Source organism: Mastigoproctus giganteus, chromosome 5 (assembly GCF_048544385.1).
Source record: "Mastigoproctus giganteus isolate SK-2022 chromosome 5, ASM4854438v1, whole genome shotgun sequence".
In the NCBI taxonomy this organism is placed as follows: Eukaryota; Metazoa; Arthropoda; class Arachnida; order Uropygi; family Thelyphonidae; genus Mastigoproctus; species Mastigoproctus giganteus.
In genome coordinates this window covers 173022967-173048125 of record NC_143579.1, presented here as the reverse complement: position 1 = coordinate 173048125, position 25159 = coordinate 173022967, and the positions used below count along the sequence as shown (strand labels likewise).

Below are 25159 nucleotides of genomic sequence, written 5' to 3'. Positions count from 1 at the left end.
AGACAGAAATTTATGACTTAGAAGGGGTTCTGAACAAAGTAGAGGGAATTTTCAATACAATAAAACCCTTTTACCTCGTCGTAACCTCAATGAAATTGATAAACCATATGTCAGTAGTAGAAACACACAACATGGGGTTTCATTTTGGAGGATACCACTAAATTATCTGTGGTATTAGGATCTGTTCAGAACATTGAGGCGCCTCCGTAGCCAGGTGGGCAGGAGCAGCAGTGCGTAGCACACGCTTCTTGATTAGACCGGGGTTCAAGCCCGTGACCACCAAAATACGGAAGATGCGGAAAGGTCAGGGAATGACCACCGCATATCCCTGGAGCAATATGGCCTTAGTTGCTAATGCTCCTAAAAAACCAAATAATAATAACAATAACAGAACACTGAAGCCAGATATCTTATAGACACTGGGGCAAGTGTCACCTTAATGAATACAGATTTGTTTAATAAAATTAGGTATGACAGATAATTAGACCCAAGGTCTCCAGAGCTAACCATAACCGGCGTTTCAGGCAATATTGTGCCTATACATGTTGAAGTAACAGCTAATCTTAAATTAGATAGCGCGACTTTTCGGGAGAATGTTTTTGTAGCTTCTGGAGATTTTAAAGGTCAGTATGACGTAATATTAGGATTAAATGTGTTAAGGAGGTTTTCATTGATGAGAGACCTAGGTAAAGGAATAGTGCACTCAGTTCCATTGAAGATTTGTGTAAGAGAGGAAGGTATTTGGGAACAGTTTTTGGGTTCCACACCCACTGTAGCTAAACTTACCTGTAAGCATGTGCTTTCAGCATCTACAGAAAGGGTATTAATAGTATATTGTGACCAGCTTGCTGTTCCTACTGAACAACTAGTATCAGCAGAACCTAATTCTAATTTGAGTCAGGACGATTTGGCAGTGAGAAAAGTCTCAGTGCTTATTGCGAATTTGAAGACTGTGCCTCTTCACTTTCCAGAAAGGCATGGGAATTGCTAATCTTGAGAGCCTTAATAACCATCCAGTTAACTTTATAGATGAGGAAAAAGATGACAAAAGAACATCTCCTGTGACTATAGAAGACTTTGAGCTTGGTCATCTGGGAGATGATCAAAGACACCAATTGTCAGACTTATGTAAATACAAGGATGTGTTTGCCAAGTCGCCAGCCCAGCTAGGTAATTCAAAGGTCTATAGACACAGAATTAGAGGCATATTATAACCAAAGTAGCTTATGCGCCATCAAACCCCCATAACAACTAACCAACCAACACAGAATTAGATTGACTGACAACATCCCAGTTAAGCAGAGAGCCTATAGAATTCCTTATTTGTTGGAGCAGGAGGTTCAGAAACAGGTTCATGATCTTTTAGAGACAGGTATTATTGAGTCCAGCAACTCCCCATATTCAGCACTGATTGTTTTGTTGAAGAAGAAGAAAGATGGATCGTATCGTTTATGCATTGATTTCCGTAAGCTCAATGTAAAGACCATTGCGGACAATTTTCCAATCCCAAACGTGTGAAATTTTGGATGTGGCTAGGCAGTGCACATTATTTTAGTTCGTTAGACTTGTAAAATGGATTCCACCAAATCAAGGTCCATCCTTCAGACCGGCATAAAACAGCTTTTACTACAGGGGAATCGTTATTTCAATACAAGAAAATGTCATTCAGACTGAAAAATGCTCCGAGCTCATTTGTTCGCGCTATGTCCTTGGTGCTACAAGATTTGAAAAGAGACTCAATCTTTGCATACTTGGATGATATCGTCATTGTATCTAGTGATTGGGAATGACACCTTATGAAACTAGAGAAGGTCTTCAAGCATTTAAGAGAATACGATCTTAAGCTGAAGCCTAAAAAATGTGAATTTCTGAAACAGCAGTTGAAGTATTTGGGCCATCTTGTTAGTGGGGACGGTGTCTGCCCAGATCCAAATAATGTCGCCACAATCTGAGAGTGTTGACCTCCAAAGACAGTTAAACAGGTCCGATCATTTCTTGGGATGGCAGGATTTTACAGAAAGTTCATCCTAGAGTTTGCTGAAATAGCTCACCCATTTACGTAGATTACCAAGAAAGATACTTCTTTCACTTGGGACAGTTCCACCCAACAAGCCTTTGATAAGCTGATAACTGCTTTGATAACACAGCCTATGTCGATTTATCCGGATTTCACAAAACCGTTTTTTGTGTCTAGTGATGCATCCAGCTATGCCGTAGCTGGACTTTTGGAACAGCAAGTAGGTGAAAATTTGAGACAGCCTGTTGCTTATACTTCCAGACTGTCGAAGAAATAGGAGATTATGTATAGCACCACGGAAAAGGAAGCGTTGGCAATAGTTTTCACAGTATTACAGTTCAGGCCTTGCTTCACTCTAATAACGGACCATCAACCGTTGAGCTACATACTCCATCTGAAAAATCCGTCACCTCGTTTAGCACGTTGGAGCATGTTACTACAAGAATTCAACTTCAAAATTTTATACAGACCTGGCCGAGTTCATTCAAATGCAGATTTTCTTTCCAGGCCAGTGTTAGAGGAAGACAAAAAGCAGAAAAGGTCAGAGAAACCAAGGACTACGGAATTAGTCGCTCCCATATCAGCCGATGTAACTTTTGAGTCATTGGTTATGCCACAACAGCAAACCAGAACTTTGATTAAAACCCTTCAAAGAGGCGACCCGAATCTGAAGAAGTTAATTGAATAGCTAGAGGGAGAACTTCAGGCATCAATGAAACTTCCAGATTCATTTTATTTGAGTGAAAATGTGAAAATAGGATATTATATCATTTTTCTTTATCTGACCCTGCAGCTACACGAGCAAGGCCATTAGAACAGTTAGTAGTCCTTGTTGGCTTGAGATCAGAAGTATTGAAGTCATGTCACGACAACGCTCTCAGTGGAGGACATATGGCACTGCAGAAGACATTGCAAAAACTTAGGAAAAACTTTCTGGATAGGTATGTATAGTGATGTCAAGAACTAAAGTCAAGTCATCCATCCTGTATGGAGCGTAAAGGATACAATCCTAAGGCCAAAGCGGCCCTGATGAGAGTCCCTGTTGAAAATTCTCCGTGGATAAGAGTGTCCCTGAACATTTTAGGACCTCTTCCAACATCCTTGAAAGGTCATAAATATCTATTAATGGTAATAGATAATTTTACACGTTAAGCTGAAGTGATTCCACTCCAGACTCAAAAGGCGGACGAAGTGGCCACAGCTTTTGTCAACAATGTGGTCTCGAGGTATGGAATTCTTAAATACATAGTAAGACATTGCAAAAACTTAGGAAAAACTTTTTCTGGATAGGTATGTATAGTGATGTCAAGAACTAAAGTCGAGTCATCCGTCCTGTATGGAGCGTAAAGGATACAATCCTAAGGCCAAAGCGGCCCTGATGAGAGAGACTGTTGAAAATTCTCCGTGGGTAAGAGTGTCCCTGGACATTTTAGGACCTCTTCCAACATCCTTGAGAGGTCATAAATATCTATTAATGGCAGTAGACAATTTTACACGTTACGCCGAAGTGATTCCACTCCAGACTCAAAAGGCGGACGTAGTGGCCTTAGCTTTTATCAACAACATGATCTCAAGGCATGGAATTCCTAAACAGACCAAAGTAGTAACTTCATGTCTTCATTGTTACGGCAAGTGTGTGAGAAACTGAATATCAATCAACTCCACCCTCAGTGCAATGCTAAAGTAGAACGTCTGAATCGCACATTAGCAACAATTTTGTCACATGTAGTCAACAACGCTCAATCGTATTGGGATGTCATGGTACTCATGGTTGTTGCTGCATATCATGCTGCAGCCCACAGTTCCACGCAGGAATCTCCCGACTTTTTGATGTATGCAAGGGATTTGGTGTTGCCCTCTGATCTATGGCACACCCAAGTAAGACCTTCTTAAGTGTCTTTGGAAAATTACTCGGAACAGATGTGTGCATGTCTTCGGGGAACTTATGAGATTGTTTCTCAATACTTGGAAGAAGAAGTGCAAATGCAAGAACATAGAGCATCAACAGTCGTAGACAAGAATATCCGTGTAGGAAGCCTCATTTTATCTTTTTACTCCTAAGGTAAAGGTAGGTGCTACAAAGAAACTGGCTCGTTTGAACACAGGTCCTTATCGAGTGATCAGTCACACCTCACCAGTTAATTTTAGGATACAGCATCTACATAACCCTAAAGATAGTCAGCAAGTGCATATAGATCGATTAATGAAGGTGGTTGATTGTAAAATTTTTCCCGAACTTAGAACAGTGGAATCAGAAGATACGAAACTTCCAGATCAAACGTGTACGGAGACAACACTGAAAGGAACGTGGATTTTTGACGATCCTGAGGTGGAAGTGTGCGATTGGATCCCACCTATAGACCCTAGACCAATAGTAACTCAACCAACTATAACTGTAAGCGTTCCAGCATCAATTCCTTGGTCGTCTCTCCTGTCGAGGAATCAGAACCAATCAAAGCTAGAACAGTCTACAAATTCAAAAAGAACCGCACAGGTACCTACCCAGTCCCATAGATATAATTTACATAGTTGCGACCGTATGACTCATATCCCACAGGAGGTGACCGTAACACCTCAGTTGCAGAATGAAGTATTAGTGCCAGAGACAGCTTCTGTTGTAACAGCAGAAGCAGAAGATGGTATTCCCGTAGATGAAACTGAAATGGAAAAGGTTGTACCCCCAGATCAAAGTGATAGGGCGTAAGGGGATGCAGATAAGGTAGAACAACCAGATACACTAGAGAGAACAATACAGTGGATGTTGGGTCCACTTGCATCCAGAATGGATCTACAGAACGATGACAGAGGTTTTGATTTAGCGGGTTTACTCAGAGATGCTTGGAAGTGAAAAAAAAAAAGAAAAAAAAAAGGGGGATTTTGCTTTGTTTTGTTATCACAAGAGAGCAAATTGTCTCAAACATTGAGTTTCGTGAAAATGTAACCAACATGTGAGGAGAATGTTCTCTGTTAAAAGAAAAAATATATATACAGGGTGTTTCAGTTAAACGTTTCAGAACTTCTAAGAGGGGTAGGGTACATCCTGACAACTCGAAATCATATAGCAATGTGGGGTCGGAAATGCTTTCCTGAAGCGGTGTTGTACACAGAAGCATCATAAAGAAAAGAGATCGTAAGTGAGAAATCGTTTTAATAATACATGAAAAGAAGCAAAAGGTACATGGATTAAAGTAAGTGTTCGAAGTTTCTTCCACGGGCTACAATGCACGCCTCACATCTCCGACGCATGGACATCCAAACAGTCTGGAATACTCCAGGCGAATTTCGAATTTCTTCGGCAGCTACTGCGATTCTTGCAACCAGCTCCTCAGCATTGTCAACAGGGGTGTCATAAACTAGCGATTTCATATGACCCCAGAAATAAAAATCAAGACATGATAGGTCGGGTGACCGAGCAGGCCAACGCACGGGACCACCACGTCCGATCCACTGTTGACCAAATGTGACATCCAGGTAGTTACGAACATCTCCGCTATAATGGGCAGGGGCTCCATCGTGTTGGAACCACATTGTCTGTTGCGTCGATGCAGAAATCTGTTCATCTCTCAAAAGTTGTGGCAATACTTGCTGCAGAAAGATCAAGTAGATAGGTCCGGTTAGACGACACGGTAACAGGTAAGATCCGATGAGGTGATCTCCCATAATACCGGCCCATTCATTGACCGAAAATCGAATCTGTGCTGCACGACGTCGCACGACGACTTCTGTGTACAATACCGCTTCAGGAAAGCATTTCCAACCCCACATTGCTATATGATCTCGAGTTGTCAGGATGTACCCTACCTCTCTTAGAAGTTCTGAAACGTTTAACTGAAACACCCTGTATACAAAGGGTACTAGGAAAGTTTTGCAATATGACGCAACAACGAATCACAGGAAGCTGCTTGTTGCTGCATGTTGAGACATGTTCATACGTGCATAGTAGCCGCCGCGCCAAGTCGATGGGCTCAGTTATTCATTGGTAGTGAGAGTGTAAAGTGCTTGCGATGGCATCGTGGTCACAAAATGAGATAAGGACAGTTTTGCGGTATAATTTCGTGCGTGGTTTAACTATAGACCAGTGCTTAGAAGAAATGACTCTTGCACTAGATGATGATTGTCCACATCGTACAATGATATTCAGGTGGTATAGAGAATTCCAAAGGGGAAATTTCACTCTGGAGGATTCTGAGAGGCCGGGAAGGCCACGAACGTCAGTTACGGAGGAAAATGTTACTGCTGTGAGGAAAATGCTTGACGAAAACAGGCGAGTGACCTACCAACAGATAGAGGATACTTTGGGCCTAAATGCACCAGCAATTCGTTCGATTCTGCAAGATCATTTGCACGTGAAGAAACTTTGTTCTCTCTGGGTGCCGCATCAACTGACTGAAGAGCAGATGACACGACGTGTGACTTGGTGCCGGGAGATGTTAAAAAAGTTTGATAAGGGACAATCTCGGTATGTGAACAGCATCGTGACAGGTGACGAGACTTGGCTGTACTATTACGATCTGCCGACCAAGGCTCAAAACAAAGTTTGGGTCTTTGATGATGACGACACACCCGTAATTGTCAGAAAATCCCGATCTGTAAAGAAGAAAATGATAGCTGTATTTTTCAAATCGAGTGGAATTGTGGAACGTGTCGTTTTGGACACGCAGAAGACAGTCACAGCTAAGTGGTATACTGAACAATGCCTGCCTAAAGTCATTGGATCTATGAAGAACCTGCGGCCAAAGTCAAGAATGGACACCTGGTACCTCCATCACGATAATGCTCCAGCTCACCGTGCCAAAGCCTGCACCGAATATTTGACCACGACAGGACTGAAACTTCTCGAGAACCCTCCCTACAGTCCAGACCTTGCTCCCTGCGACTTTGCACTGTTCCCGCATGTGAAAATGAAGCTAAAAGGGAGGCAGTTTTCCAGTGATGAGGACCTTCTACGGGCTTGGGACAACGAGTGTGCTTTACTCCCTAGCGAAACTTGGCAGAACTGGTTTAAAGATTGGTTTCGGAGGATGGAGAGGTGTATTGAATGTAGAGGAAAAAATTAAATAAACAAAGCTGTATTGCAAAACTTTCCTAGTACCCTTTGTATATATTTTTTAAACGTGCGAATGAGGTGAATCTTTCGCCTGGAAGGAGAGAATGGAGAGTGAAAGAGGGAGTAAATGAGAATTTACTTTTCTCCACTTTCCTTATATTGATTCTTCGTAGGCCACCTTACCACGAAAAGATCTATAGGATGTTCATGCAGATGATTAGGATAATCTGGGCCATCTTCCTTGCCCGTTTGAGATGGTGGTGGGAGGCAGTAGCCAGAGAAGGCCCCGCAGAAGAGGAAAGATCAGGAAAGGATGAGACAGGCAATATGGCAGAAGATATGGAGAATTCAGCTTCTACCCAACCAACACCCACTTTTCTCCCTTCATTTTCCACATCCAACGCCCATCTTAGCAGAGCAAAACTGGTACAATACCCCTAGCAGTTGTGTAAACACTGGAAAAGATGTCAAAATTTTGCTCCCCAGATATAATCAATGCTTCCCGAGCCACGCATCTACAAACACAGAACTATCGGGTTATGCTCCTTCCCTGAAGCGCAGAGCCACTGATCAAGACCCTTTCGCCCAAAACACAGTTGACGTCATGCTTACCTCGGGGAAGAGACCAGACACCAGGAGTTCATAGTCGAACTCCTGGTGTCTGAACGACACTTCAAATCTGAACGACAGATTTGAAGTTCATATCTCCCAAAGTTGTTTGGTGTTGTGGAGCGTCCCTTTCAACTGGTCCTGATTCGCTCTTCCCTCTCTCAGATGTCATCCTGACGTGGACCTATCCCAACTCCAGTTCCAGCCAACAATCGGGTCACGGTAGACGTCCAGTTCTGCAGGGATGCTGAAGGTGTGCTCTCACCGGAGAAGATCGCTATAATTTGTTGTAATGGCCAATATTTATGGTTCGAAAGCAAAGAGTTTTCACAGCACCCCACTTTGGTTCATGGTTCAGACCCATTACCAAATCTTACCAGGTGATCTTCACAGGAGTGGAGAGAGCAAAATTCCTTCGAGAAGTAATTTTGCTCTCTCCTAGGACCCAAAACCGTCACTGATATCAGCAATTTCTCCTGCCCTGATAAGGACTCATTGCAGTATCAAGAAGACTCTTGATTTCGATATTATTGGGACCATCCCACCACCCACTGCGCTGTGCGAGCCACAAACCTGTATGCTCGATGGCTCGAGCGTGAGGGACTTGCAGTGAAAAGATGTAGTCCCGTCCAGTCGGGAGAGTTTATTCTTAATGTCGCTACACAACACCCAATTATTATATACCTCTACACTCTCCAGGACGTGGACTGCAAATTAGAGATGAGCAAGATACCATAGGAGAATCACACGAAGAACGTAAAAGTGTCAGTAACTCACATCACTAGCTAGAGGCACATAAGGTGTCTTTCCATTGCTTATTAATGTTAAGAGCATAAGAAAAGATGATCTGTGCTTATATTTAGCTTATATGTATATTTCTGCTATAGTTTGATAATAAATTATGTTTTGTTTGAGTATCCCTGCCTCAGACCTATTCTCTTGCTGCACAACCATAACATAAGTTTTAGAATAAAGAACTATTATTGCGGCACGTCAAGATCTGACTATAACAGATAGGGTCTTGTAGTGAAAAACACAATGCTGGTCGAAGCTGCAGGTTCTATTCCCTATGCGGCTGAATAGATCTTTAGAGCTCGAGATCACTGTCCTATTATAAAAAGCCACTAGACAGTCACGTAAGTTCATTGGTGTTTTCTTGAATATGCTTCAATTAAGATTTTTTTAGCATCCAAACCATTCCCGATACTTAGGCATACTGCGTGGCATTTCGGGTATACATAGAGATAAAGCCCAGCCCAGCCCAGCATAGTAATGAATATTCCCCCAAAACGCCAGGGTAACATATTACATTTTTCTCTATCTTCTACACATCCTGAAATCTTTACTTTGAGGGCAGTTTTCATGTTGGGAAAGAAGTCTGCTGGTGCTAGATCAAAAGAGAAAAATGGATGTTTGAGCTATGCATTGCCACATTTCATCAGAAATGTCTTTACAACAAATGCGGAATGGTCGGCAGCACTGTAGTGGGAAAAAAGAACCAGTATTTTCTGTGTGGTTCGTCACTCCATCATTGAAAGGCTGACTGACTTTAATTATGTTAAACTCTGCCAGATGTATGATATTCCAGTCAGCCTGATCAATCTTCCAGTGGGATAATTTAAAATGAGGATGCGGTCCCCCACTAAGTAAAGAGATTATCACAATGTAAATGATCACTTCCATATGGGTGGTGTTCTCCTCCACCTTATAAGTGGACGAAGGAGTGCACACAGAAAGATCAATGACAGAAAACATGAGTAGGTATGTAGGTGTTAATTCCCATATTTAAGAGGGAGAGGTCATTGTCAGTGAGCACATGCTCCATTAAAAAAGTACATCCTCCACGAAGTGCACTTCAGTTGAGTGTAATAATCTGAATACTGCTATTATTAGTCATAATATAAACAAAGGTGAAGAAATTTTTAAAAAGTGAGGGCATTTAAAAAAAAAAAAAAATTCTTTCAATTTTTTACTATTTATCTTTGTTTATATTATGACCAGTAACAGCAGTATAAAAAGACTATTGCACTCAAATGCACGTCGTGGAGACGTTACTTCTTTACGATTCCCACTTTTAGGAAAACTTTTTAGTTTTCCTCACTACCATTTTAGTTTTCCTCCCCCTTTCCTCACTACTTAAGCAGCAGATCTATGAAGAGGAAAATTACCTTTATAATGATATTTCTAACATTTTTGTATTATCAGTTGGATAACTAGATGCAACACCAATATTAGAGTGAAATTATCATCAAAATATAAAATCACAATTTAAAAAAACATTCTCTACATCTATTTATGTATTATTTGATTCAATTTTATCAACTGATGGATCTGAATTCCAGAGAATTTCTTTGGCTTTTGCAAGCCCATTTTGGACAATGGCATATGAGAACAATCCCCTTGAATATTCAAAACTTTTTTGTGGTGCTGCTTATTATAAACTGTCTACAATTAGTTGAAACACAATTAAGAAATGGCAACATGTACTGAAAAACTTAAGACAATTCCTACATTAATGGACACATTAATATACGAATTAAAGTTCTTAAGTGACCTTCAAAACATCATCTCTTTATGTATTACCCCAGAGCCTACACATTTGTAAATCTATGTACTTACTCGTAAAAAATAAAACTAAAATAAGGCTAAAAAATATATAAATAAATCATTCCAGGAATTTTAAATATAGGGTTTTCATATATTGATTGCTAATCCATAAGTGAAATTTGAAAAACAAATTTTCACTTATGGATTAGCAATCAATTTATTCTTTAAGATGATTTTTCATTTATATGTTTCCAAACTCAAGTTATAAAAATAATGTTCATAAAGCCACTAAAGCTAAGTACAATAGACTTTCAGAATAAAAGTTCTTAAGTGACCTTCAAAACATCATCTCTTTATGTATTACCCCAGAGCCTACACATTTGTAAATCTATGTACTTACTCGTAAAAAATAAAACTAAAATAAGGCTAAAAAATATATAAATAAATCATTCCAGGAATTTTAAATATAGGGTTTTCATATATTGATTGCTAATCCATAAGTGAAATTTGAAAAACAAATTTTCACTTATGGATTAGCAATCAATTTATTCTTTAAGATGATTTTTCATTTATATGTTTCCAAACTCAAGTTATAAAAATAATGTTCATAAAGCCACTAAAGCTAAGTACAATAGACTTTCAGAATACCGGCACCTCTGAGGATTCGGGGTGCCGCTATTTCGATTTTTCTGTTATCTAGAAAGTTTTATTTTTAATATATTTAATGCAGAAATAATGAGGCTAAACAAAAAATGGAGAGATTAAGAATGCAATTTTATTAACTGCACATAAAAAACATAAACATGTTGACGATCCAATGTTATATTCTGCCATTAATACACTTCTACTTGCACCCCATTCTACTTTCGTTATTATATCAAGTTTAGTTTGTGCAAGTAACACAGTGGTATCATCATCGTACTCCCCACACAAGATGGAAAAGGCCCGGTTTCAAATCCCGTCAATGATGCAAGAAAGGCCAAAGTTTAAATGCCATCAATGATGCAGGAACTTTTATAAATATACACTTACAGACATAAAAGATTGTGTCTATAAATGTATATGAATTAACATAGGTATATTAAATGGGTATATGAATTAATTTTCCAGGTGACCCTAATGTAATAGTTTGGATTATATCAAGTTTGTTACTAAGCTTTAATGTTGTTCTTTTCTTCTCTGTATGAGGTTTATTAAGTTTAGTAGTCATAGTGAGGGGTTTTTAATTTAAAATAAATGTAAAACAGCAGTATAATCCATGATAACAGTACAGAATTCACTTTCAAAATGGCAAATGTAAAACAAATACAGTAATCACACAATTTGCTGTTTTCTTTTTTTTTGGCACGGCAAGACATCTGAGCTGTAAAGTGAAAGTGTAAAGTGTGTTTAGGGTCAAACGGCACCAGGGGTTTCCCCCATCTCCGCGTAGTTTACATTGTGGTGTGATACAGTTCACTGTAAAGGCCAGAGATTTAAAAGTATATGGATCTTGAGGTGTGTGATGTTGTGTACCGTTGTTCTTCTGGCCATTTAGCCGCCGGACCCCAGCTGAGGCCCGACGTTGCCCACACTTCGCCCCGTGGAGGCAGACCAGGTACACTAGTATTACAGAGCTGTGTGTAAACATCCGACCTCAATGTGCCGTTAGCTTAAATGTTCTATTTGGGATGCCGTTATTTTGACAGTCTACTGTATGAAGTATGCCAAAGATATACTTACCCATAACATTCCTTACAAATTCAGGTGGTGCTGAAGGCTTTTTGGCTTTTGGACCCTCAGAAATAATAACAGGCTTGTCCTAGAGGAGGATGATTGGAAAATGAAAAAATGTTTAAAAATTAATATTCGATGTAATAAGATCAAAAAGTGATAAATTTTCATTTTTACAACTTAGGAAATCTGCAGTTTGACTCTATTAGAATATCATAAAATCATACAATTAGTGGAAAGGTTTGTTGTAATTTTTTTTTAAAAAAGTAAATAAAAAAAACGAAATTCTACCTGCTCAGGGATTACTGTAGTCTCCAAGTGGAAACCGTAACAGTAATCTCCCGAACAAGCTCCAAAGGGGGTGTTCTCCAAATGTCTGAAGTTATGTGAATTGTTGAGCTATTTGGATGTTGCTGCAGTTTATTATTTTGAACAAGATTAATCTAATTAGATAATATCTAAGTATGCTACACCTTCCTTACAAGAAATTTATATTTGTAATGTCATTTTAAATTCAGCAAAGTATACTTTTAAAATTTTCTTTGTGTAAACAAAAAAAAACATAAAAGAAATAAAAAAAAAAAAAGGATACGTTTAGAACACTTAAATGTTCTAAAATGTATCCTTCAATTCATTTTAATTAAATAATTATTTTATTTGTTTTATTTGTTTTATTTTTGTTCAATTACATAGCACCAGTGAAAATTTTTGCATTTCGAGACTTTTCTGAAATGCAAAATTCGAAAGAATTAAAAAAATTCTGCAAATACTGTACATACAAATGAAAAAAAAATAATTATTTGTTTTCTTAAGAAAAAAAAACAAACAAGAGTTCCTAACACTTATATGTTCAGCCTTCTCCTCTTGGTGACACTCATAGTCTATTCATATTTGCAAATATCAAGTTCACTCAAAATATCAAATATCAAGAATACATAGTGGGGGGAACCCTTCCCACATCACCTGTCCATCCTCTCCGAATAATTTGTCTAATTCCTCCTTAAATTTATTTAAACTATCAACTGCCACAACAACAGATGGAAGTTTGTTCTAACAATCAATCACCTGCTGGCTAAAGGCAAACCTCGGCACATCTAACCTGCAACCATCCTTCCTCAACTTGAATTTATGCTCCCTTGGGTGTGCAGTCTGAGCAAGAGGAAGAATAGCATCGGTGGGGCTAGCTTGATCAATTCAAGCTTTAAACACCTCAATCAAGTCATCTTGCAGCTACCTAGTCTCCAGATATAATTTACAGAACTGAAGCCCTTATTGGTAAGATCACCCTTTCATTCTTTTCAGTCTTGCTGCACTTCTCTGCACCCATTCCAGCAGTTCTACATCCGTCCTAAAATGAAGCCTCCACACCTGTATGCAGTGCCCAAGATGAAGCCTAACCGTTGCCTTGAACAATGGGAAAATCACCTCCTTATCCATGTTAGCAAAGTTCCTGTATATCACTGAAAAAAACCCATGAGCTGTCCTGGCAGCCTGTCTGCACTGTCAGAGAACCTCACTTCTGACTGCATAATTACTTGAAAGAACAGTCTTTCATGTGCAGCAATATCAAAAGCTTTCCAGAAATCCAAGCACAGCAGACTCTCGATTTACCAGGAAGCAGATTAACCGAGCCACTTCAAGACTCCAAATATAAAAAACTAATAATAATAAAAAAAAATCAAACAAAAATCATGAAATTCAAATAATAACTAGAATAGGTATAAACAGATGTTTCGCAAGTGGGAAATAAGCGACAAGAAGCGGCATTATAAGTAATCATTGGGAGATTAATGTACTTATTATCTTGCAACCCCGCTGCCTTCACACCTGCCGCTCAAAAAAAAAAAAAAAAAAAAAAAGAAAGAGAGAACAAATGTTTAGTTTGTTTCAGTAGGTCGCGTCGATTGTTGTGTTCCACTGCACTGCAAAAAGACAAATTTTGTTTCATTATTTTTGTCAGGGATGTCAAAATTTTTTTTTTGTTTAGAAATTGTGAAAATGGTGGGTAAACGCAAACGCTCTTTCAGTTAAACAAAGACTTGAAATTATTCAAAAGTTTGAAAACGGTACATCCGTTAAATGTTTAAAAAACCATTATAACATTGGTGACCAAACCATACGCAACATCGTAAAAAATAAAGGGAAGCTATTAAATTTAAAATCAACATCGCAAAAAATAAAGGGAAGCATTGTAGTACGTGGTAAGTTTTTTTCTGTTTTTTTTATCTATCGCCATATTTTTTTATGTAGGTTGCTAAACATTTTTCAGTACAATAAGTCCCCAAATTACCCAACTACGGATTTACGTAAATTTTTTTTTACTCAATTTTTCTTCTTTTAGGATTGTAAAAGTTAAAACAAACAAAATAATAATAATAATAAGCTATCAATAACGACGATCGTGGCTTGCACAAGTGAGATACGGAGTAACAAGCAAAACAAATAGGAAAGAGAAGATTCTTACAATTTATTTACGTTTTTTTTTTTTTTATGACAAGATTTCAGTGAAGAGGACACAAACTTCACCATAATAACATAAAACCCACAGAATTCCAGCTATTGGTATTTTCACAAATGCAATAAGATAGAGTTTACTACCCGTTTATAATTAGATGCACGAACAGAACAGCCCAAAAACCCGGCAAGTACAAATTGTTTTTATTGTTTTACGGTAGTGACCTCCAGAAATGTGCTTTAGTAAAATGTGAGCTCGCATGGGGTGATAATAGTGAGTTTTCGCCTTAACCCTGTGAAGTTCTTTACAGAAAATTTCATTTTGACAGTTATCATGGAGTCGACTAAGAGAATAATTACAGCAGTACTAGTAAATCTACGAAGAAAAAAGAAAGCGATCGATTTGGATCAGAAAATTAACTAATAAGAATGTATGAAAATGGTCAGAGATTAACGAGTATTGCGCTGAATTCAGATTTGTCAATAATAATATAGTAGCAATACGTTATTAGATATCCCCAAGTTGTGTAAAACTCGACAAAGTAAGAAGTTACGTCTTACCCATCTATAGTCCTGCATTACTTCTTTAACAAGACTCCATTATTTTTTCTGGAACAGAAGTTAAGCTAACAGGTCTATAATTACACATGTCACCCTTTGTTGTGGATCCCCCCTTTGTGAATTGGGGATACAACTGAACATCTCCAGTTCATAGGGCCTTCCACTAAATCCAAAGATGCTGTCATAATTATGGCTAAGGGTTTGTTTACCTCCTTTGCTTCCCGTAATATAATTGCATAGATTCTGTTCACTCCAGGTGCCTCTTTTATGTTAAACTTCAACGATTTCTCTTCTGCTTTGCTCTCAATTATCAAAAAATCATTTAAAAATCTAGCTCCCTGTTAGATTTTGATGAACTTCTGGCATTCCCACCCTAAAGAACCCCTAGTGCCTGAATGTGATTTAACCCCCTCCCACTGTTAATATAAGTAAAGTCTTTGCTCCTTTCTTTGCATTCTTTGCTAGAGACTTATCAATATCCACTGGCCACTCATGTCAACTGGATGCAGTGCCTTAGGTTTAATATGCTTCTTAACTAAAAGCATAACCCCACCCTCCCTGTTGTCCTCTTTGTCACACACATTTAATCTACTTTTTTGTAGATTAAATGTGTGGGATGTTAGGTCACCTGTGTAAACTGTGCAGTAACTGAGTAAATGGTTGTGACACATTTATATAAAAAAAATAACTGTCCAATAGTTTTCCTATTTAGGTGCACCTTTGTCCTGCCTGTGTTGTTGTTTGGTTTTTAGGAGCATTAGCAACTAAGGCCATATTGCTCCGTGATATGCGGTGGTCATTCCCTGACCTTTCCACATCCTCCGTGTTTGGTGGTAACAGGCTCGAACCCCGGTCTAATCAAGAAGCGTGTGCTATGCACTGCTGCTCCTTCCCACCTGGCTATGGAGGCGCCTTCCTGTCTGTGCAAATGATGAATGTAAATGTGTGAGAGAATGTGGCCCTATATGCTGAAAATGCATCTGTCCCTAAATATGTCTAAAATAAAATGTATGTCAGGTGCATAAGTGGACGGAGCAAACATAGAGGGTGTGTTGTTCTAACAGGCCTCCCTATTTAGACTGCAATGAGGGTATCTTATCAGAAAACCCCCAACTTTCTGTCATGCCTCCTTGTTCATAGGCATGGCATGGGATCTGCTGACACTGACTTCAGCTGGCCTAACCAGATTGGGATTTGTAACAGAGAAGCACTGTGCACCCACAGTGCAATCTTCCTATCCCATATAGGGCATTCTGACCCTATGACTTCATTCCCCCTTTAATACCAGTATCCTTTCAACACCTTCCCACCCAAACTTTTCACCTAGAGGACTCTACCTATACCCAGCCTACTTCCTTGTAGTAGTGAATGGGCAACGGGAGTCTCACTAGGGCCCCATGGCTAAACAGGAGGAACAACATACTAGCACAAACCAACACTAGACTATACAGAATAAACCAACACTCACACCATCTCTGGCTTTTTCAGGGTTTGTATTGCAACACAGAGTTGGGGGGGGGGGCGGTGCTGCTTGACAAGAAACACTATACACTATGTCCTTTTTGTACACACTGTACTCCCCATATTAGAATTCTGCATCCTTTATATCTGAGTGACACCATATGTCCAATACCCACACAATGTCTGCATCTGATGATTTAATCAGTACTTCAAATTTATCGAATTTATTTACTATGCTCCTAGCATTAGTATACATGCAAATATACATGCACATGTTTTTATTCTTAGTTACCTAACACTGTCCAGGTATTTACTTGTTCCATGATGACCCACAGCAGGGTTTCAAATCTCTTACACCTTGCTTTCCAGGCTGCTGCATGTTCCAATAGAAGCAGTGCAAGAATCACTTTCACCTCTACTTGCAGCTCTAGTTAATCTATTAGTCTGTATATCCCTCCCTCAATTTTCTGATCCACATGTCACTGCCTCATTAGCATCAGCAAATATTCTTGTCTCCTTATATTTAAGTGTATCCCATCCCTGTAAAAACAGTCTCTCCTGTTAACAAGCACAGACCATGCTGAGAAAAATTCTACTCCACAATTTTGCACACGCTCTTTTATGGCTGAATTGACTGACAAGACTCTCAACATGTACTCGCTCCAACCTTGTGTGGGAACAACTGCAGACACTTTCAAATTTAATCCAAACTCGTGACTTTTGCCCAACACTGCCCTGTATTTGTTAATTAAGTCCTCAAACCTCCTACTCTTAATATCATTAGTGGCAACATGTACAGATAGAGCAGATGGCTCTACATGTACATATTGAGCCAATATCATTTTTTAAGGGTACAAAAGGTGATAATGTATAATAGTATCACCTTCTGTGCCTTTAAAAAATGATATCTGCTCCACATCATCTACTTTTGCCCTGGCAGGCTTACCTTGGTCCTATTCCATCTATCCTTTGCACAATATACAGGAACTCCCCGACTTACATAAGGGTTGCATTCCGCAGAACGCTATGTAAGTCATATTTCACGTAAGTCGGGGAATTTCCCCCATGCTTGTGCAGCACTCGCTGAATTGATTGAATCAAAAAAGAAATGCAAGACGAACATGTAAATAGAATTATTTATTGTATTTATTCAATTTTTTTATCTCATGTGCAGGAAAAATTACCAAAGCGTGCAATTTTAAAAAATTTAAAAATTATAAAATTACAAAAAAAAAAAGAGGGGAGACAGGCATAATTGTCAGTAAGTTTTACCTCTCGAGCATCGTTGCCAGAATCAACGTCTTCAGCTGATAAGTACGCCACTGCGGAAGTTGAGGGCTTTGGAGATTTAGAAGGGGTCGGCCGCTCAACCTTACGAAAGAACACATTAATGGATGACTGGACGGTGGCTTTTTTCTTTTCATTGTAGATTTCTTTGTGGCAAGCAAGATTATCATTCACCCCTCTGTTAACTTTTAAGAATCGTTTGCTGTCAGGCTCCATCTTCTCAAACCTTGCCATTGGCAATGCAATTTCAAGAAATGCCATTCCATCTCTCTGGTGATGAAGCATCTCGGCTCTTCATTTTGTTCATATTGAGCTTCGTCAGCATTTTCTTCTTTCACTATCGCTGCCTGTAAGTCAATAAGTTCTACGCTAGATAATTCCTTCTCTTCTTCCTCTATTAATTCCACGTCTTTGGCATCAACCTCCAACTGAAGTAGCTCTGCAACCTTTACATATTTTCTGTGGGCATATTTTCTTCCATGCGCCATTTAAACAACTTTTAGTAATTTCTGCCCAGGCCTTATTAATGTTTAAGATGGCATGGTAAATATTGTAAGTTTCTCAATTAATAAATATTAATTTAGAAACTCCAATACATATTCAACAACAATTTCAATAATACAAATAAATTTTCCAAAAAAATACTAGTAAACAGAGTTTTGGAAAATGAATTTGTGAAGGTATGATGGAAACAAGTTGCAACAAGTGCCAAATTTTCTTTTCACTGTTTGCATCCACATATTCTTCATCAGTTAGCAGATACTGCTCTGCATTTTCCATGTCCGAAATTTGAACCTCATCATTATGAAGGTCAATGAAGTTCTGCTTTGTCTTATTGACAGTGAAGTTCAATGATAACTATTTTGAAATGAATAAAATATTCGCTAATTGAGTAACTGCTTTTTTTTTTTTTATTATTATTATTTAGAATGTTTAAACTGGAAGCAATCTGATGTGTTGCCAGTTTTAATTTGGAAGATTAAAGCACAGAATTATCCAGATGTGTTCCTTCTATTTCGGATACAAGGTTCGATCAAAAAAGGTAACTGAACCTCATAATTCTTCGTGAATGCACAGTAGTAGACAAAAGATTGTGAATAGGGTAAAAAGAAACATCTTTTGAGAATGTGCACACTGAGTTTTAACTTATTGTGTGGCAGAATGCTGAACTGGCATTAACACTCTTGTTTTTTTCATTTGTCACATGCACTGAAATAATGAAATTTGAACAATGATTTTGGCTGTAAACCCGGAAAGTCAGTCACAGAATGCTATTTACAGAGATGATGCAATGGGAAAAAAAAAAACAGTTTAAGTGTTTTAAAAAGTTTCACGAGAGAAATTTTTCACTCTAAGATGAAAGAGGCGGTTGACAATCGAAACCATGAAATAATCAGAACATCAATAAGTCTAAACCAGGGATTCTCAACAGGGGCAAATCACCCCCAAGGAGGCAAAATAATCATGGGTATTTCGATGGTTTGTGGCCCTCAAGTTCAATCCTACCCGACGACATCTTATTCCTTAATATTAGTCTGCACAGGTAGCACACAATGGTATCATCACCGTCCTCCCCACACCAGATGGAAAAGACCTGGCTTTGAATCCCATCGATGACATGAGGAACTTTAATGGACGAAAAACCCCAGAAACTGGGGTTTTTTGTCCAGCAAAACAGGCAAATCGACCATAGAGCACACAGCACAGCAGATGAATTTAATTATTCGGGTGGCCTAAAAAAAATAGTATAGTTTAGTTTTTACTTATTCCTTAATATTTGATTTCTCTCATTGGGTTTCCTTTTCCCCCGAGACAAGTGATTTTTAACATATAAGTATATTATATTAGGAGTGAGTGAGAAATTTTGTTAAAGGAAAGTAGTGGGCATGATTTAATTTAACCACCTTTGATTTTCGTAGGCATTAAATGCCTAAGTGCTTTCAGAGGTAATGATTCTGAAAACCTTGCTGTTTCGGGCCTTTCTGACAGTTGCGACCTTGGCGGCAGCGTGGTGGGCATGGTTTATTTATTCTTTTGTTCCATTGGTCAATATATGAGGCATGGATGGGATGAGGAAATGTTTCAGTCTATTGTTTTTACTTTCTAAGTGACAATTAGTATTGATTTATTGTTTCCTTGTGGAAGTTGTTTTATTTTTGATCCCCAGTACTTTTGTGAGTGACATGGGCTATGAGAGTTAAATAAAAATAGTTTATATTTTATTATTTAATTCTTTGTAGTTATTCAACCCATCATCAATCATGTCAAGTGCTGGAAAGACAAAGTGTCAACAGTATCTGGATGAATGAATATCTAGCTTATGGTTTTATTGAAAGCCCATTCAACTCAAGACAGACTATGTGTCATATGTGTAATAGTTTTTTCAAATGAGGCTATGAAACTATCAAGACTTTTAAATCACTTAAAAAGGAAACATCCTGATAAAGTTGGTAAACATTAGCATTAGATGCAAGAAAGCAAGCTTATAGAGAATCAGCCAAAAAAAAATATTTTAAAAATTTAAAACAGAATATTGAGCAATATAACACTGTTCCTTCCGTATTTAAAAAGAACACACAAGCAAATGACAATGGAATAATTGCGTCTTATAAAATTTCAGAAATGATTGCAAAAACTGGTAGTACTCATACAGTTGCTGAGATGTTATACGACCCGCATTAAAGACTAATTTCAACAGTGATGCACCAAAATGTCTCTTATATTAAAAGCATTGCCATTGAGCAACGATTCAATACGAAGACGAATTAATGAGAGGTCAGTTAAGGTTGAAGAGCAACTAATTGACAAACTAAAAACGAGAACATTTTCTATCGAGATTGATGAATCCACAGTTAATGACAATAAGGCTCTTTTAATGGCATACGTTTGTTTATTTCAGTGATGATTTTAAATTGCAATAAAAGATGTTTGTAAAATCTATAGAAACTGACTGTACTGGAGCATCCATTTTTGCTGCTGTAAAAACATGGTTTAAGGAAAAACAAGTACCATTTAAAAATTTGGTATCCTGTTCCACTGATGGTGCTACCTCCATGGTTGAAAGACAAAGGGTTTTATAGCCCACCTAAAGGAAGTATGTCCAAAAGTGAAGTTATTGCAATACACTGTATCGTGCACTGACATCATCTGATTGCAAAAAAATATTAGTCCAGTTCTTTTTCAATCTCTCAGTATAGTTATTAAAACCATAAATAAAATAAAGTCACATAGCAATATGATTGCCTTTTCAGAAAATTTTGTGTTGATAATGTAGAATAGTATGTGAGGCTTCTTTTACATACAGAAGTCAGATGGCTTTCTAAAGGAAACCGTAACAAGATTTGTAAACCTTTTTGATACAATAATTAGTTTTTTAGAAAGCGAAGGAAACACAGATTTAGCAAAGGAAATCAGTAAGCACAAAAACAACTTATACTATATGGCTTGGATATTTTGAAAACTTAATGAAGTATCACTTCAACTTCAAGGGAAATTAATTATGGTGATAGACTGCAAATGCATATTAAAAGCCTTCACTAAAAAACTGGAAATATTTGAAAGCAATTTTCATGGTATGCAAGAGTTAGCTGAAATCAATGAATCTCTCACTGAGAATGATCTTAAGAATTATTCAGATCATTTATGTTCTTTAAAAGGTGAAATGAAAAATAGATTTTCAGATTTATTTGTTTTGAAATGAAGCCAAGGATGTTAGATCCAATTAGATGTGATTTTGGGTGTGCTAGTGAAAAAATTCAAGAATTCATTGAATTAAAATGTAACAAAGAATGCAAGTATAAATTCAAAAGAGGTGGAATAGCTGAGTTGTGGGGATCAAAAGCAACTAAACTTCTTTATCCAACAATGTAATCTGAAATGGCCAAAGTACTTAGTTTTCGACCGTCTTATATGGTTGAAAGTGGTTTTAGTTCAGCAAATAACATATTAACAAAGGAAAGAAACAGAACTGATATGTGTTCAAGAGGAGATATTAGAATTAAACTTACTAACATCATACCGAACATTGAACTTTTAGCTAAGCATCGGGCTCAGAGATCCCATTGAATAAAAGGAGTAAGTATAAAGTATTTTCTTGTTTAAAATTTCATGGGGGGGGGATTAAGAAAAAATTGTGTAAAAAAAGCCCTTTAGGGGGCAATAATTAAAAAAGGTTGAGAAACACTGGTCTAAACTATCATTAATTAGGTCACCAACTGAGTTGAGATAATGCTGAGATGTCTCTTTCCTTTGGTTCAGGAAATTTTGAGTGAGGATTCAAGCACAAGGCAAGGAAACTTCAAGTTTGTTCCACACATTCTCACTCAAGATCAAACAGTATAGAGTCCTCATTTCATCTGCATGTTTAACAAAATTATAATAGGTGATGAGTCTAGCATATATGGATGACCCAGAGAGCAGAGTTCAAAGCTCCCAATGGAAAGCCAAAAAACATACAACAGTCAAAATCACATGTGAAAGTCATGGCTACAATTTTTTGACAAAGGAGGTAGGAGATGTTATAAAAATTTGTTTATAACATCTCATTGTGACATTGTGCCACATCACTTGCCATCCAGCAATTTTTGACTGACAAAAACATTCCCATCATGCCATACTCACTTTATTCACCTCAGATGGAAATCCAATAAACATCGCCTTGAGGCATTCAAGAAAGACTTCCAATAACATTTTGATCAGTGGAAGGCATGATGGAACTAGTGTGCAGTTACAGAAGGAATTATATTGAAAAGTATTAACCTTCCATCAATCATGCCCTCAATTTAACAAAGACACTCATATGGAATGTGTGATACCACTTTGTTTTAATTATAAAAATTTAATTTTTAATCTTTTTTACTAAACTAAAAACAGTGATCTGTTAATTATAATTTGCTAAACACAAAATATCGAATGTAAATAAATTAAACCAATAACAATAATAGTTTTTATTGTATTTTTTTTTTTAATTTTCAAGGTCACTGATCCGACCAGACAGAAACCCACATGCCTGCATGGTATCTGACAGAAGAAAATGTGAATGTCTGTATTTTTGTCAGCTCTCTGCATTTGGCCAGTGAAATCAAAGCACTAAAGCACGATCATGCACCTTTCACTGGCATCTCGCAAATGCCACATGGAAATGGCCTAGAACAGTGGTGTCCAACCTGTTCCAGTACAAGGGCCATAATGAAAGTGATTTGTTTCGCGGGCAGCACTGAGTGATTTGAGAAAAATTAGTATGCTTACATTTTCCATATCTTTTTACACGTAAAAGAAAGTTTCTATTTTTATGTTACCGTTTTTTTATTTTCAGGCTATATATATAAGAAATGCAAATTCCCAACACTTTTATGTGCAACAAATCTAGGAGTGATTTATTTTTTAGATTTCATTTAAATTATAAAAATATGACTTACTTTTGTTTTTTTAAAAAATACTATACTCTTTTGTTTTTTTTAAATACCTTACTTTTGCTTTTAAATGCTCACTTTCGAAAATTTACGACTGAAAAGGATCACTGCTTTTCGATATTAATGTGAATAAATAATGAAAATTTAAAATATTCACGAATTTTATTAATTCCAATACACAACATTTACTGAGATGATTGAGGCTAAATGTTTTTAGATAATCGTTCAAAATTTGACTTGACACCAATTCTCAATATAGAATGAAGAAACTCATCTGTTATTCTGTTTCTTTTTAAATATTTATTTTATTTTATGCATGAAACAATTTGTTTGCAAACTTTGTTGATCTGAACAAAGTAGCCGTTTTCATGGCATTTTCTTTTATTAGCAGAAGATCTTCAGATGGGAGAGTCTTGTACAACCCAGGGAGTTTTCATATACAGGCACTCCCCGGCTTACATAATACTTGACTTGCGGAAATTCAACTTTACGCAAGTTTTTGCCATAAATTTTCATGCAAACTTTAAAAAATTGTGGAAACATATTATGAAAATATTGTAATGTAAACCCAATAACACTGTTTTTTTTTTTTTTTTTTTTGGTAATTCGTTCTAAGACTTCAGAAAGTGAAATTTTCGCTATATAACTAAGCTATTTAGCTCTCTAAAAGGTCATTTTTATAATGGAAATTGCACGCTTTCATCATTACCATATGTTCAGTTATAAGAATCAATTTTGAATGTCTTTGTGATATTTTTCTAAAGCAAATTTCTAGAGTTCACAACCACAAAACAATTTGCAGTTTTTGGTTTAATGGGCTTTTATTTTAGAGTAGACTTCACTCGTAGTAGTAGTAGTGGCATGTGATGCAAGAAAGCAAGTGTATGAGCTTATGCAGAAGCGAGTGCCCGAGTTTAGGGGCTAACCAAGCAAAAGCAAGAAGTATTTATGAAGATATTAAGGATAAGTATGGCGAACTCCAAGCCAGGTTTGTGGCAAGCAAAGGGTGGTTTAATAGGTTCAAACATCGCGCTGGTTTCAAAAACATTAAAGTATGCAGTGAAGTCGCTAGTGCCGATTCTGCAGCTGAAGAAATACAAATAAAATTTGAAATACAATTCTACCATAAAATTATTAGCATTTGGAAATTTAAAAATCATTTTAAAAAATAAAGTTTTAAATACGGGATTCTGCATCAAGCGTTCCAGTTTAAGCCTCTGGAGGTCCAATGCAGTTTTTGGTACAACTACAGTTTGTTCTTTTATCTTGTCCTTTTCGCTCGATTCATCATTTTTATGATCATTATTATTATTCACAATCAACTGAGAAGACTCCATGTTTACTTTAAAAATTACTTAGAAATGAAACAAAATACACTAGCAACAAACACAAAATCACCAAGCGACACAAACAAATAACAGAATAGTATCGTACTCTGTGAAAGGAGTACTTCTCTGTACTGTATAATTCAAAAGCGCCACCTGACATACAAGTAAGACACTCTAGAGTAAAAACTTTAAGAATTATCCGACAAGGTAATTTATCCGGGTGTGATCCAGTGGAATGACAGGGACTATCGGAAGTCCCGAAAGTCCACGTGTCACATCACGGTTTACGCAGCCGGTACAGTTGATATCATGATCCAATTTTGCAACCAGCACAGATCAATATGATATGAGCGATAATAAAAAGAGTGCACCGCTCTGTACAACGTTGTACGTTAATAATAGTGTTCAAAGAAAGTGCATCACCTAGGAATTTCACATTTCTAACCGGTTTTCGCGATAGTATGTTACATAAATGACTAGCATCACAAATAGACGTATAAACAAAAGATAATTATTAATAGTTAAGGCAAAGCTAAGTAATATTTGACAGGTGCCCTCAAAATATTCCAAAATGGGCATTTGCAACCTTTATACAACAGTTTTGGTAAACATGACAATTATGGCTGAATTGTTATCAGAAGCCCTCAGTTTGCTTCAGTTTATCATTTTAAATGGAAAACAAAATGAAAAGTTCACCATGTGAAAACTAATATTTAGTTCAACT

General features: G+C 37.4%; 1 protein-coding gene across 3 annotated transcripts in view; it reads right to left on the bottom strand.

Moving 5' to 3' along the window:
- The window catches only part of LOC150085851 (PRKR-interacting protein 1 homolog), a 182924-nt gene extending 158420 nt beyond the window's left edge, over positions 1-24504 (bottom strand). For all 3 annotated transcript variants that reach the window (XM_090373529.1, XM_090373530.1, XM_090373528.1), the window contains exons 1-2: positions 24292-24504; positions 11943-12021 (exon numbers count right to left, since the gene is read on the bottom strand). In XM_090373529.1, coding sequence (XP_090229655.1) covers positions 11943-12021; positions 24292-24444 — 232 coding nt within the window. In that variant the 5' untranslated portion in view covers positions 24445-24504. The remainder of the gene's footprint in view (positions 1-11942; positions 12022-24291) is intronic.
- Positions 24505-25159: the final 655 nt, after the last annotated feature.